Source organism: Anguilla anguilla, chromosome 13 (genome assembly GCF_013347855.1).
Source record: "Anguilla anguilla isolate fAngAng1 chromosome 13, fAngAng1.pri, whole genome shotgun sequence".
NCBI lineage: Eukaryota > Metazoa > Chordata > Actinopteri > Anguilliformes > Anguillidae > Anguilla > Anguilla anguilla.
The window spans coordinates 2,254,613-2,270,385 of record NC_049213.1 but is presented as its reverse complement, the minus strand read 5'-3'; the positions used below and the strand labels follow the sequence as shown (position 1 = coordinate 2,270,385).

General features: G+C 49.4%; 1 protein-coding gene across 13 annotated transcripts in view; it reads right to left on the bottom strand.

The window, feature by feature from the left end:
* Positions 1-15,773, bottom strand: part of dock3 (dedicator of cytokinesis 3) — a 312,362-nt gene that overhangs the window by 81,290 nt on the left and 215,299 nt on the right. For all 13 annotated transcript variants that reach the window (XM_035388217.1, XM_035388222.1, XM_035388223.1 and 10 more), the window contains 2 exons: positions 12,934-13,081; positions 4,309-4,397 (listed from right to left, as the gene is read on the bottom strand). In XM_035388217.1, coding sequence (XP_035244108.1) covers positions 4,309-4,397; positions 12,934-13,081 — 237 coding nt within the window. The remainder of the gene's footprint in view (positions 1-4,308; positions 4,398-12,933; positions 13,082-15,773) is intronic.

Below are 15,773 nucleotides of genomic sequence, written 5' to 3'. Positions count from 1 at the left end.
ATCAAGGGTGACTGACACAGAGCAAAAGTATGCTACATAAAATGTATTTACGCAGCTGAGTACTTTTTATGATGGAATTCAATTCAGTAACATGTTCGCCAGCGCAATGGCACTGCCCCACCTGGTAATCGAACCTGCAACCTCTGAGTTGTAGACCCCTACCTATTGCGTTACACTGCATTCTCATACATGAGACTTTGCGTGCGTTGTACATATTCTACTAATAACGCAAAAATCCAGCAGGGGACCATAACCTATAAGCTGTTAACACTGTGGAGCCTAAAGGGAAAATGCAATGTGTTTTTCGTCATTTTCGTAGATTGCTTTCACACTTACCAAGATTTTACGTGTACGCTTGAACATGTGATATTCCCTCATCAGCACGTCTCTAGATTTAAAAAAAAATCATTTTATTCCACCCACTAGTTCAGCGGTGCAGTGCTTAACTACTCTTAAATCTTTGTTTCCCAACAACACAAATGTGTCTTGATTCATTTGAATTTTAAATTACATGATATTCTATGATATAAACTCTGTCTACTCCTTTCGCATTTCAGAGTGTAATCCTTTCGGCTGGTATAATTTCCTCTCAGGAAATCTCACCTGTAGCCCGGCACCACAGAGGAAGCCTCACCTGTGATAATAACAAGGTAGATGTAGAAAAACCTGAGAAATGCGCTGCAGGGTTGCAGGTATAACTAACCCGACGACGGAATTCAACAGTATTATCCTGACTAGAAAGCTCGCAAATGTATCTTAAAGGTGAGCGTTGGCGATGAAAATAAATTCCTGCTTGTCATGCTTATCTGAAGCAAGGAAATCGGTAGACTACGCTGACCACGTCAGCATTAGCGTTTAGTCTTGAATGTGGTTTAATAAAAAAGTTATAATCCAATAATCAACCACTCGGACGCATCACAAACATTAAAAACATTACTAATGTGTGCAGTAATAAAAGGAATAAAATCTTCAGCTGAATTGCTGAAACCATTAAGCAGACCATGTTCAGACCGTGGTCACCTGGGCCGATTATCAGGCTTTGGTCACGCTCAGATACTAATGACAGCGGAATCTGAGCTTCAGCAGGGCTGTCAGTCCTCCCCCAGAGATGCCCTTTGAATCCCTACTATCTCCTTGAGAAATAAACCACTCAAAAGTATTTGAAAACACTGTATATTATATTTACATGCAGTATATAGCATAGCATAACCCCCCCCCCCCCACCCCCCTCCCGGGTTCTGCTCATCTTATCATGAGCCACATGGGATCCTGAGACCCAAACATTACTTTCTAGATGCTTGGTAATGTCCTGACTGACGATCGGTTCGGGTTTTCCAGCCATTATGCTGCAGCCTTAGTGTTGGTTTGCCAACTGTTATCTGCCCCATAAATTCATCTATGGATTAAAATCAGTATTTCCTGCAAAAAAATGTGGTAAACTCCGGATAAAAACCACGTTCCTGAATAACAAGAGTGACGGTTAATATTAGAGCTGCTGAGCTCTAGTCTCCTGCTGTGCACCCAGCACTTGCTTCAGCAGGGCCCTGGGTGCCTCTCTGCTTCTATTTCTACATGCCCGGGCTGCGGCGAAGCTTTCAGAACAAAATAACTGAAAAAAGCCTTCCGGTCTGTAGTGAGAACAGGCATTGGGCTATAATTAAAACACCCGGGAGTCACAGGGACAAAAGGAAAACAGTCTCACAGAGTGGCAGCTATCTCCGCGCCACAGATGTGTGCTTTTAACGATGAAAGGGATTTGTTTCTGTTGCAGGGGAAATCTCTGGCTTGTTTAACAGTCATTTCAACTGAGAAAAACCTCCAGGTGTTTTTATATGCAGCAGTTTTGAAGTTCCATAAATTTTTCATGGTCTCATAAGCAGGCTCCTCCCAGAATCCTGTGCAGTAACTCCCACACGCCGTGGACTTTTCCCCTCGAAAGGGCCGCTCTTATTGGTCGAAAGGGACAGGACTCCTTCTGGAACGAAGGAGGACGCGGTAAAAAAAAAAAAAAAATACAAATAAAGAAAGGACGGCATTTAGACAAAAAAAAATCATTTTAAGTCACACCTCCCACTCGTAATTTGAGCAGCAGGGCCCACAGAGCGCTGGAATCGCTCCGACGCCAGGGGAGAAGGGGCGGAGCACGCTCGACCGCGAGAAGCGAAGGCATCGACAGCGCGGGTCCTGCGTCGCCGTGACGGCAGACGCAACGAGGGACACCTGAGGCACGTCTCTGAGCGCTCTTTCAACAGAAAAAAAATAAAATAAAATAAAGTTCTGATGACAAAGATGTCCTTTTGAGGTTATGTCCAGCGGTATGAAGAGACTGCATGAATAAAGAGTCGCTCAGGAGAAGAGCAGTTGCTGACTGTCAAAATGTAAATTAAATGGAACTGTAGTGAGGATGAGGGAGGCTGCAAGACACACAACAAACACAGTTCACTATTCTACTACTTACAGTGTAAATGCAGTTTTGCTTCACTGAAAATGAAAAAAAAATATTTGAATGATAATTTGATATTTTTGGCTATACTGGAACATGGCTTGTTCAAAAAAAAGGCCTTTGCTCCTTTAGTGGTTTGCAGGATTCCAGAAAGTTCTGGATGTCCTGTTCTGATAAATAAAATTGTGCCTTTAGAAGAGTGCGCTGCAGTATGTGATTAACTGCCGGGGATCCACACACTGCTGGTGATTTCACAAGCCACACAGCTTAATTATCCCACCCACGTAGAGCCTTCACTTCAAACCATTATGCCATTACACTGCACAGCCCTCTGGGTACTGCACCCCCCACGGGGGGGGACAGCATGCATATTTAAGAGCCATTTAGAGTAATGTGTGTGTGTGTGTGTGCGTGTGCGTGTGCGTGTGCGTGTGCGTGTGTTTGTGTGTGTGTGCGTGCGTGCGTGTGCGTGGGCGTGTGTTTGTAAGTGTGTGTGTGTGCATGTGCGTGAGTGTGTGTGTGTGTGCGTGACAGAGAGTGCATGCGCGTGTGTGTGTGCGCGTGAGTGTGTGTGCCTGTGAGTGTGTGTGCGTGCGTGTGTGTATGTGTGTGTGTGTGCGTGTGTGTGCATGTGCGTGTGCATGTGTGTGCCTGTGAGTATGTGTGTGCGCGCGTGTGTGTGCATATTTGTGAATGAGAGTTTGTGCGCTTGTGTGTGTGTGTGTGTGAGTGCATGAGTGGACGTACTCAGAACAGTAGGTCAGTGTCACAGGGATGCACAGATGGCCTCAGGTGCCAGTAGTGGGCCCCAGCTCAGCTGAACAGTATGAGGTCAGAACGTCTGGCACATCTACCCCACCTGCACATCTACCCCACCTGCGCACCTAACCCACCTGCGCACCTAACCCACCTGCACATCTACCCCACCTGCACACCTACCCCACCTGCCCAGAAAGGCCTCCGAGCCATGAGAGATGGCAGTGCTTTCACTTCTAGGAGTAAAGAGACTCCATCAATGCTCTGCTCATTCTCTCAGGGTTTGCGGTGGAGCGCACTGCCCCACCCCACCCCACCCTGCCCCACCCTGCCCCACCCCACCCCACCCTGCCCCACCCTGCCCTGCCCTGGCAAATCAAACCAACCATAGCACATCACATATGGTTTCATTCACAGGGGGCAAGGCTATCGCAATGAGTCAAAGCCAGAGTTCAGGGGTCAATTCCACTTCAGTTCAGTCCATTGAGGGAGGAAAGTGAAATTCAGTCTTTTCACTCGGAAAAAATCATCATAGATCATCAAGGCCCGTTTTTCAGTTTATAGATTAAATGTCAGTTCATCCCCTCAACTGACCAAACCGACCCCAACCCCGGTCAAGACGTAGTGAGCAACAGGCAGTTTTGATCTGCTAACCAGCCAGCCATATCCAGAGTGATTTACACCACTTTACCTTCTGACATGCTGTTCCATTTATAGACCTGGTGAATAACCATTGTCCAATGGAGCAATGGCTGTGTCCAGTCTGGGATTTGAACTGGCAACATATACAAACTCCTTAACTGTCATTGTGCACTACAGCTCATACCGTGTCTATTTTAGCATGCTGAAATGGTACCTCAACCTGTAAGTGAAGCTAAGCTAGCTGTGGAAGATCGGGGATAGCAGGACTCTACAGTGCTCCCATTTTAAGAGCATGTGCTCCTGAAAACTGTTGTGTGCTGACTGGAGGAATAATCTTGGAGCACGTTAATGAGCTCCTAAAGTTTTCACCCAAAGAGCACATGAGCGTAGAGCCCGGGCATGAGGGGTTACTGTAATTGGTGCTGGGGGCTGTGTACTTGGTGCTGGACTTGCGGATGATATTTTACCGTAATTGGTGCTGGGGGCGGTGTACTTGGTGCTGGACTTGCGGATGATATTTTCGTGGATCTGGTACCACTCATTCTCATTGTTACACCTGAAAAAAAGGAAAAAGCAACATCGGCGAACAAAAAAGCAATTGTTTTTTGTCATTTTGACCGCACACATGCAGTCATATTGGCATCTAATAAACAAAGTTGTGACAATATGAATATGCATTACCATACTGAGTATGTCCTTAAACCGAGTTTTAATAGAGGACCAATAATAGATGGACAAGGACCAGATTGGCCTGGTACGTCCACTCAAGAAGGGAGAGTGAGCAGAGCATTAACATGAGCAAATCTTGGCATATTTCCTCTAAAAAACAATGAACAAACATGGCAAGCAGGGTATCTGTTAAACGATTAATCTCATTTCTCTAAAGTGAATATGAAGCTGCCCAGGCCCCAGTTGAGCAATGGCCCTAATGCCCAGATGTTTTCTTATTTTATTCCACATAAATCCATGCTTACAGACAACCAGAGTCAACATATACCCATGAGGAGCAACTGGTTTCTTGAGTCCAAATTCATTCCAAACAAAAACCATCAGACCCTATTCCACAACCCACCAGTTCCAGACCTGGGAACCCCTCGCCTGATGTAATGCAATTTAAAAATCAAAATAAATGCAGTTATGCTCCAGGAATAACACTTAAGACATGTACACCTGCCATATATATACTGTTTAGATTATAGCATTAGATAACCAGTGTAATTAGATACAGTATTATATTGTTTCAAAGAATGCTGCCTCTTCTCCCCTCCACAAACATCAAAGGGCACCTCCTTGGGGCAATTGAAAGTCATGCTGATACCCTAATCTAGGCACACGATCTACGAGCCCCACCTCCAGCAGAGTCAGGACATGAAGTTGTTTAAGGAGTGTCAGGGCTCAGTGTGGCCACCGACATGAGGGTCAAGATTTCCCTTTTCCCATTTTCTGTTTGGGTACCAATTTACACCATTCATTTGAAATCATCAACTGAAAGTCCAAATGTCTGTGTGGAACTGGTTGTTGAGGCCTGCCGGTGGAATTTACAACCATCACATCTATTGTTAAAAGCAGTAAATTTCCATCATGTACAGGTATTCAACAGCTGAGCTGAATTACCTTCGAACATATGCAAGTCTGGCCTCATTAGAAAGAGGCCAAAACCATAGCATGCGGCGGATAATAGCAGGGTGCTCAGCCTTGCTTTCAACAGCATAAGGTCACTTTAATAAGTCCACGGTCAGCTTTAAGACAGCCCGGTAATAAATGAGCCAGACCCCCTGGTACCCTGCGTGTCAAGTCGCGTGCATCAACGTCAGGTTAAGGTTTGGGGCACATTACATGCTGGGGAGCACACATCGGCTGGTGAGCTCCACTGTGCTCTCTCAGGTCTGAGCTCCACTGTGCTCTCTCAGGTCTGAGCTCCACTGTGCTCTCTCAGGTCTGAGCTCCACTGTGCTCTCTCACTGTGCTCTCTCAGGTCTGAGCTCCACTGTGCTCTCTCACTGTGCTCTCTCAGGTCTGCGCTCCACTGTGCTCTCTCACTGTGCTCTCTCAGGTCTGAGCCTCACTGTGCTCTCTCACTGTGCTCTCTCAGGTCTGAGCCTCACTGTGCTCTCTCACTGTGCTCTCTCAGGTCTGCGCTCCACTGTGCTCTCTCAGGTCTGAGCCTCACTGTGCTCTCTCACTGTGCTCTCTCAGGTCTGAGCTCCACTGTGCTCTCTCACTGTGCTCTCTCAGGTCTGAGCTCCACTGTGCTCTCTCACTGTGCTCTCTCAGGTCTGCGCTCCACTGTGCTCTCTCACTGTGCTCTCTCAGGTCTGAGCCTCACTGTGCTCTCTCACTGTGCTCTCTCAGGTCTGAGCCTCACTGTGCTCTCTCACTGTGCTCTCTCAGGTCTGCGCTCCACTGTGCTCTCTCAGGTCTGAGCCTCACTGTGCTCTCTCACTGTGCTCTCTCAGGTCTGAGCTCCACTGTGCTCTCTCACTGTGCTCTCTCAGGTCTGAGCTCCACTGTGCTCTCTCACTGTTCTCTCTCAGGTCTGAGCCTCACTGTGCTCTCTCAGGTCTGAGCTCCACTGTGCTCTCTCACTGTGCTCTCTCAGGTCTGAGCTTCACTGTGCTCTCTCACTGTGCTCTCTCAGGTCTGAGCTCCACTGTGCTCTCTCAGGTCTGAGCCTCACTGTGCTCTCTCACTGTGCTCTCTCAGGTCTGAGCTCCACTGTGCTCTCTCACTGTGCTCTCTCAGGTCTGCGCTCCACTGTGCTCTCTCAGGTCTGAGCTCCACTGTGCTCTCTCAGGTCTGAGCTCCACTGTGCTCTCTCAGGTCTACAGATATGCACGGGTGCACAAACACGCGCTGTCCTCGTTTTTAAAGTGTGACTGCTAACGCTCGAGTGGCTTTTCCCCGAGCTGCGCTCTTGTCCATGTCCCGCGGTGAGCGCTGGATGATTACATGCATGGAGTGGGTAAGTGTCCTGAGTGGGAGGCCAACAGCACCCTCTGGAGCATCTCTTCACTGTCCCCTCGCCCACTCAATCGCCATGGCGATGAGGGGTTTCGGATTCCACGCTCCACCCCGTCCTCCCCCGTCACCATCGGCAACAGAGGAGCTTTCTTTCAGAAATGGCGGATTACTTGACTGCATTTCCTGTGGCTAGACAGGTTAGGTCGATAGGTCCTTTGCTGTGTTCATATTTATGCTTATTGATTATAAATGGGTCTCCAGTGCCTTCTTAGTGATTGTGCATCTTTGTATTCCTGTGACTAACACTGGTGTTCACTTGTGTACATCGCTCTGGATACAAGCATGATTGAAAGGCTCTGTAATGGAATGTAACAGGTGGAGAAGGGAGCTAGCGCTAAGGCCAAGTGGATGAATGTGGTCTTAGCTCTCTACTGACACAACCAACCCAGTCACAGTGAGCCCCCAGGCAAAAGAGGCAGGCCTTCGGGGGGGGGGGGGGGGGGGTGGCACAGGGCCAAGTTTTAATACTGAGCCCCACACAGGGCTGCTAGGGAAAGGCCCATCATACGCTGGGCCCAGGGATGTCTTTAATCGTTTAATGGCACTGCTACCCGTCTTTAGGGATTCCCCATTTGGCTTGTGGCCACTGGGCCTGCTGCGTTTCCTTGTTACTCAGCACTTAAGTGTTCGAATAAATCAGCTGATCAGAGTTAAAACTCACATCGCCTGTCCCAAGGCAGAGGAATGTGACTGCCACAAAATCAAGAAGATCAAACTCCAGAGTCCTAGCTGCCGATCATCGCTAAATATTAGTTTACACTCAGTCAGGGCCGCCACCTCCCGACTGGCATGGCCGAATGTTTGAGAAGGTTTTGCTGTCTCCTGACGTTGACTATGGAGCCTGTCCTTCACAAAAGGTAAAAAGGCACCCCAGTGGCATCCGACACGCGTCGATACTGCCAGGAATAGGCTGCATTCATACAAGCCTTTATCACACACATCAACACACTGCAGCCCCCGGCTGAGAAAACCCCTCTTCCACTCATCTTTCCCTCTGCTCTTTCCACCTCCTCCCATCCATCCCTCTTTCTCTACTCTCAGTTGGTTCTATTGGCATAGAGCCAGGAAGTCTCTCTCCACAGTGTGTGTGTGAGAGTCCAGTCATGCCAGATTCAGACCCTCAGTGTGTGTGAGAGTCCAGTCATGCCAGATTCAGACCCTCAGTGTGTGTGTGAGAGTCCAGTCATGCCAGATTCAGACCCTCAGTGTGTGTGTAAGAGTCCAGTCATGCCAGATTCAGACCCTCAGTGTGTGTGTGAGAGTCCAGTCATGCCAGATTCAGACCCTCAGTGTGTGTGTGAGAGTCCAGTCATGCCAGATTCAGACCCTCAGTGTGTGTGTGAGTGTCCAGTCATGCCAGATTCAGACCCTCAGTGTGTGTGTGAGTGTCCAGTCATGCCAGATTCAGACCCTCAGTGTGTGTGTGAGAGTCCAGTCATGCCAGATTCAGACCCTCAGTGTGTGTGTGAGTGTCCAGTCATGCCAGATTCAGACCCTCAGTGTGTGTGTGAGAGTCCAGTCATGCCAGATTCAGATGTAAGAGGGTGTTTGTGAAATTTGCACCCTTGGGTGCAAATTTGCAACCACTCCCATTGCAGACATGTTTAGGAACCAGTGCCTTTTAAAGGAAATGTGCATTTTCACATTGGACCGAGGATGCCCACACCAGGTCCTGGGGAGTGTTCAATGCCCAAACCGGGTCCTGGGGAGTGTCCAATGCCCACACCGGGTCCTAGGGAGTGTTCAATGCCCAAACCGGGTCCTGGGGATTCTGGTATGTGCCGTTTTCAATGCCAGCCAGTGCAAATTCCCCCAGTGAAATTGGCCTTTAATCGAACTCCATTAAGACAGATCCATTTATAACGATCTGCCATGAAAGGCAGCTCACAGAGTGTTTTATCAAGGCTTTGCTAAGTGGTCAGATCAGTTCATGGATAAACGGACGTGATTTTCTCAGCCGCAATTTGTTAAAAAACAGTTCTCGTAAATTGATTGACACAGAGAATGAGTCGTCATCGTCCAATGTGAGAACATCTGGCCACTAAAACGAAATGGCTGCTTGTGGAAATGTTTAGGAAAGCTGCAACGAACCAAACCTTTGTTCTGTTCTATTCGGTTCATAGACAAAATCACGTAAACACTGAAATACCTGTTTTTGCTTTACCTGCTATAACAACGATACAGAAATCCTCTAATATATATATTTTTTGACAGGAAATGTTGTTTCAAATTATTGTCAGGAACCAGCAGTTGGTTAATGCCTTGATGCCTTAATGCTCCTCCTGGTCCAGTACTGCTCTGCCACCCGCGCCTGTTCTCCATCGTCCCCTCAGCTCCTGACACAGACACCTCGCCCACCTTTCTGGTCTCTCGTTTTTTGATTTCAGTCACTCTCTTCCCTTTCTGCTTATGGTGTAACGAACCGCCCAAAAAATAACAACTTCACACTCTCTCACTGCGGTTTACAATCTCCAACTGACATTCCCTTAAATTTGCCATCTCAACATCCAGCCCTAGAGGTCCCAAGTATGCAGGTTCTTCTGGTTCCTGTCAGACAGCAGCCAGGCTTAGGCCTAGGAAATAAGGTGACCGCACTCTTCAGCCAATCAACAACTAAAACACAGCACTCGTGTGCTGAAACACACTGATCACCAGCATACACTGCAGCCCTCAGGATTTCAGTTTGAGCTTTAAATGATTAGGTCTTAGAACCAATGTTCTAAGCCAAATGTTCTCTTATAGGAAAAAAGTTGACAATGAGTGGACAATGTTGAGTGGACGGTGATGAATGGATAATGTTGAGTGAACAGTGTTGAGTGGATAATGTTGAGTGAACAGTGTTGAGTGGATAATGTTGAGTGGACAGTGTGGAGTGGACAGTGTTGAGGGGACGATGTTGAGTGCATAAAGTTGAGTGGACAGTGTTGAGAGGACGATGTTGAGTGAACAATGTTGAGTGGACAGTGTTGAGTGCACAACGTTGAGTGGACAGTGCTGAGTGGATAATGTTGAGTGGATAATGTTGAGTGGACAGTGTTGAGTGCACAATGTTGAGTGGACAGTGCTGAATGGATAATGTTGAGTGGACAGTGTTGAGGGGATGATGCTGAATCCATAATGTTGAGTGGACAGTGTTTCTGTATCTGTGTAACTGAGCTCAGAAAGGCTCCTCTCCCAGCACTATGTGGAAGTTTTAAAATGCCTCACTCTGAGAAGGACATCCAATGAGAGAGAGCTTCAAGTGGGATTAATGCTCTGACGGACTGAGCACAATCTTGGAATAAATTGCATGGTCAGATTCTGGTTGGTGCTGAAATTGAGGATAACCTGCTAGCAGCTGCTTCTTGCAAGTACCTTGGAATTAAATGGTGTATTGAAGCACTTGATCAAAAAAAAAAGAAAAGATCCACAGTACCACAGTAGAGGGACAGCTGCGCATGACCTTGCCTCGCTTAAAACAGGTGGGCGGCAGTGTTTGTGAGGACTGTGCTGGAGCTGCGTTGTGAGGACTATGCTGGAGCTGCGTTTGAGAAGACTGTGCTGGAGCTGCGTTTGTGAGGACTGTGCTGGAGCTGCGTTGTGAGGACTGTGCTGCAGCTGCGTTTGAGAGGACTATGGTGGAGCTGCGTTTGAGAGGACTATGGTGGAGCTGTGTTTGTGAGGACTGTGGTGGAGCTGTGTTGGAGAGGACTGTGGAGGAGCCATTGTGAAGCACTAACGGCTGCTAGTTTCCTAGATACTTTTTCATTATTTATTGTAATTTGGTTGCTGAGTACCAAGAGACCGAACTACAGCCCTTACGGGGATTTGAGCCTGCAAACCCGGTCCACTAGCTGTTATACTACACTGATCTCATCCATCAGTTTCAAAACGGTGATGTCCACCTACCCATCTACCTGTAAGCAAAGGTTAGGCTGCTACAGAATGAAAGGCAAGGATTTACAGGTAGTTGGGCCGGGTAGAGCCACTTCACTACTCTTTAATAACATGAAAGCTTCTCAAGTGAAAGGAAGACTCTGAAGAGATGACCTGCATATTCACAGCGAGCTGCTTGTGTAACAGTGGTAACCCAAGCTCACGGGCCCATCGATGGAACACTCAGCAGAGCCGTGATGGCCGCCTGCACTCCGCAGTGCTCATGGATCCTGGACACGCCCGTGCTGCTGCAAGAACAGGCAGAGCCCGAATGGCCACGGTTTCCCGACAGCCGGACTGCCTCTGCATCGTAGCAAATCGCAGTAGACCCTCTCCCTTCGGTTCCCAAGACAACATCAAAGTGTCACATGTCTCCGAGCTCCACTGCATATGTACCGGGGGGGGGGGGGGGGGGGGGGCGTGAGGTGGAAGAGAAACCATGGCGATCACATTAAAAAAAGAAGGGGGGGGAGGGGGGGGACTAACAGATGTTCGGGCCCTGAATCGCAGACCACACTGAGCTGTACACCATGTGCTGTACTAACGCCTAAGCAAAAAAGAACACAAACATCCCTTTACTTAAAGAGGCAGTTCTCCCAAAAGCAGGATCTTTCAAATTTTCTTTTTCACAAGCATGACCAGTATAACTACACAAGTGTTGCCAATGTTGCTTGTGTAGTCAGAGAGTGAAGCCTTGTGACACATAAAATGCTGAGATTACCCTGCCAAGATAAAGAAAACTGGGATCCAGAGCTACGGGAACCAATCAGTCTTTTTGCTTCTCCATGGGAGATGTCACATCCTGTAGGGCACTTTCACATGCTAACGTGCTAACTTCAAACTCCACTGCATAGACTTTTTTTTATCATCGACTTACATTACACCATTCGCATCAACAGATTACCACTCTACAGGTTCGAAAGGAGAGGCTTTTGGGGTGAACTACCCCTTTAATCATAAAACTCTAGGGAAGGCCAGGAAAGGAGAGGAAACAGAATTTATGGAAATGAGCTAGAACAACGATGAAGAGCTATGGCTCTTCGTCGGCGGCAAACGCGACACGCAAACGCATTTATTCTAATCAGTCCGCAGATACTCGTGGCCACTAATGGGAGCCACACCGAAGCACTCTAGCATCTCCATCAACACCTCTTTTTGAAAATAGAGTGCTTTTGAAAATGGTCTGGCAGGGAAAAGAGAAGCGTGTGGAAAAACGAGGAGAGGGAAGCGCTCGGGCCTGGGTCATTTCGCTCAGTTAATGTCTTCATCTCAGAGAAGAAGGGGACGTGTCTGTTCTCTCATGACATGGACGGAACACGTGCGGCCCGCTGACATTACGAGCGCGCGGCGCTACAGCTCGTCACATCAGAACCGCTGATGGATCTGCCTGAGAGAACATGAGATTCAGCACGCCCACGAGATCATACTGTCAGGAGAACAACTGCCCTTCATTATCCTACTGACAGGTAACTGCAGGGAGAAACACTGTGTGTGTGTGTATGCGTGTGTGTGTGTGTGTGCACGTGTGTGAGTGTGTGTGTGTGTGTGAGTGAGTGTGTGTGTATGTGTGTGTGTGTGTGTGTGTATGTGTGTGTGTGTGTGTGTATGTGTGTGCATGCGTGTGTGTGTGTGTATGTGTGTGTGTGCGCGAGGGTGTGTGTGCATGTGTGTGTGAGTGTGTGTGTGTGTGTATGTGTGTGTGTGCGCATGTGTGCATGCGTGTGTGTGTGTGAGATTGTGTGAGTGAGTGTGTGTGTGTGAGTGTGTGTGTGAATGAGCGTGTGAGTGTGAGTGAGCGTGTATGTGTGTGTGTGTGTGTGTGTGTGAGTGAGTGTGTGTATGTGTGTGAGATTGTGTGTGTGAGTGTGTGAGTGTGAGCATGCGTGTGTGTATGTGTGTGTGTGTGTGTGTGTGTGTGAGTGAGTGAGTGTGTGTGTGTGCGTGTGAGTGTGAGTGTGTGTGTGTGAGTGTGTGCGTGCGTGTGTGTGTGTGTGAGATTGTGTGTGTGTGTGTGTGTGTGTGTGAGTGAGTGTGTGAGTGCGTGCGTGTATGTGTGTGTGTATGTGTGTGCGAGTGTGTGTGTGCACGTGTGTGTGTGTGTGTGTGTGTGTGTGAGAGTGAGTGTGTGTGTGCGCGTGCAGTGAACAGATACTCACGTGTAGACTTTGAGCACGAAGTCCTTCTCCTCCTTGAGCTCGGCGATGGTCTGGAGCACGTCGCTCATGGCGAGCACGGCACAGCCGTACGGCCGGCGGTACTGCACGTGGGGCGGGCCCTTCTTAGAGTCGTTCAGCAGCATCCGGCCTGCAGGACCACACCGGGGTTAGGACCGCACCCTCAACCCTGCTCCCCGTCTATCCTCTTCCCCATCAGTCCTCTTCCTCATCCACCACCTTCTCCATCCCTGCGCTTCCCCATCCACCACCTTCCCCACCATCCACCCCATCAATCCTCATCCCCATCCACCATCCATTCTCATCCCATCTATTCTCTTCCCCATCCACCACCTTCCCCATCAGTCTTCTTCCCCATCTATTCTCTTCCCCATCCCTCTTCCCCATCCACCACCTTCCCCATCAGTCTTCTTCCCCATCTATTCTCTTCCCCATCCCTCTTACCCATCCACCACCTTCCCCATCAGTCTTCTACCCCATCTGTTCCCCATCCACCACCTTCCCCATCTGTTCTCTTCCCCATTCACCACCTTCCCCATCCCTCCTCTTCTCCATCCATCACCTTCCCCACCATCCACCCCATCAACCTCATCCCCATCCACCATCCATTCTCATCCCATCTATTCTCTTCCCCATCTATTATCTTCCTCATCCATTCCTATCCCCATCTATTCTCTTCCCCATTCGCCATCCTCCCCATCCACCCTCTTCCCCATCTATTCTCTTTCCCCATCCATCCTCTTCCGCATCCATTATCTCTCATTAGACCTAGAATACAGGATTTCCTGTTTCTGTCAGCACAGTTTGCCATGCATGTATGTTTACATACAGACAATAGACAGCTGGGGAAAATGACAGCACACCCTCTGGATTAGACAAACGCTATTCAAATATGCTGCAGTGGAGAATATAATCTAGCATCTGTGCCATTCACAATGCAGTGACACACTGTGAGCTGCTCTGTAATACGTTAGCAACTTCCCGACGTGCCTTGGGGACATTCAAATAAGCACACGACAGTCATGATGTAACCTTACTCACAGAAAGAAGAGACAGGAGCTCTGCCAATCAAGGGATAATTTGGTAAAAACCAACAGAAACAGTCTCAGTTGACACTTCTGGGATGCCTGTGGGAATTAACAGGAACCAGCAATCTCCAGGCGGATGTATTCCACGATTGGGGGAGGTGTTCTCTGTTTTTTTATCTGTGTACGGTGACATCACAGGCCTCCTGACGGTGATCGGGGCTGTGCCTCTGCAGCTGGGGGTCCAGTGAGTGCTCAGATCCAGAGGTTATGCGGAGGCCCTGGACTCAGAAGAGCCCAGAAGCAAGGCCCGGGGTGGCATTTACACGGCGGCCATTTTGCATAGCGAGTTTGAGCTCAGATGCACACACCCGGCTGCCTGCTCTCCTGATCTACGCACTGAGCTCTCTCTCCCATCTCCCCTCTGGCCCAGGCCGTCTCGACAGCAACCCCAGCACGGGAATCAGTGTGTGTGTGTGTGTGTGTGTGTGTGTGTGTGTGTGTGTGTGAGTGTGTGTGAGAGCGTGGTGCGGCGTGTGGTGTGTGTGTGTGTGTGTGTGTGTGTGGTGGGGGGTAGGGTGTGTGTGTGTGTGTGTGTGTATAGTGGGGGGTGTGGTGTGTGTGTGTGAGTGTGTGTATGTGGTGGGGGGTGTGTGTGTGAGTGTGTGTGTGTATGTGGTGTGGGGTGTGTGTGAGTGTGTATGTGTGGTGGGGTGTGTGTGTAAGTGTGTGTGTGTGTTTATGTGGTGGGGGGTGGGGTGTGTGTGTGTGTGGGGCGGGGTGGAGTGTGAGTGTGTGTGTGTGGCGGGGGGTGGGGTGTGTGTGTGTATGTGGTGTGGGGTGTGTGTGAGTGTGTATGTGTGGTGGGGTGTGGGATGTGTGTGTGAGCGTGTGTGTGGTGGGGGGTGGGGGTGTGTGTGTGTGTGGGGCGGGGTGGAGTGTGAGTGTGTGTGTGTGGCGGGGGGTGGGGTGTGTGTGTGCGTGTGTCAGTGTGTCAGTATGTGTGTGTAGGTGCATGTGTGTAGTGGGGGGTGGGGTGTGTGTGTGTGTGTGTGGTGTCGTTTGGGATGTGTGCGTGAGTGTGTGTGTATGCGTGTGCATGAATGTGTGTGCGTGTGTGTGTGTGTGAGGTGGGGGGTGGGATGAGTGAGTGTGTGTGTGTGTGTGTGTGTGCGGTGTGGGGTGGGGTGTGTGTGTGTATGTGTGTGTGTGTGTGTGAGTGTGTATGTGTGTCTGTGAGTGTGTGTGTGTGTGTATGTGTGGGGGGTGGGGTGTGTGTGTGTGAGTGTGGTGTGGTTTGGGGTGTGTGTGGGGGGTGGGGTGAGTGTGTGTGTGTGTGTATGTGTGGAGTGTGGGGTGTGTGTGTGAGTGTGTGTGTGTGTGTGAGTGAGTGTGTGTGTGTGTGAGGAGCAGAGCTGGCTGCCCACCACCAGGCCTCAGTGAGGTGCTCCTCTACCCTTGATTACAGATTTGAGGCAACGCTAACGAGCATGTGGACGCTAACGAGCACGTGGACGCTGACGAGCACGTGGACGCTGACGAGCATGGCGACGCTAACGAGCACGTGGATGCTAACGAGTACGTGGATGCTAACGAGCACGTGGACGCTAACGAGCACGTGGACGCTAACGAGCATGGCGACGCTAACGAGCACGTGGACGCTAACGAGCACAGCGACGCTAACGGGCACGTGGACGCTAACGGGCACGGCGACGCTAACGAGCACGGCGACGCTAACGGGCACGGCGACGCTAACGAGCACGTGGACGGTAACGGTGGACGCTAACGGGCACGCCG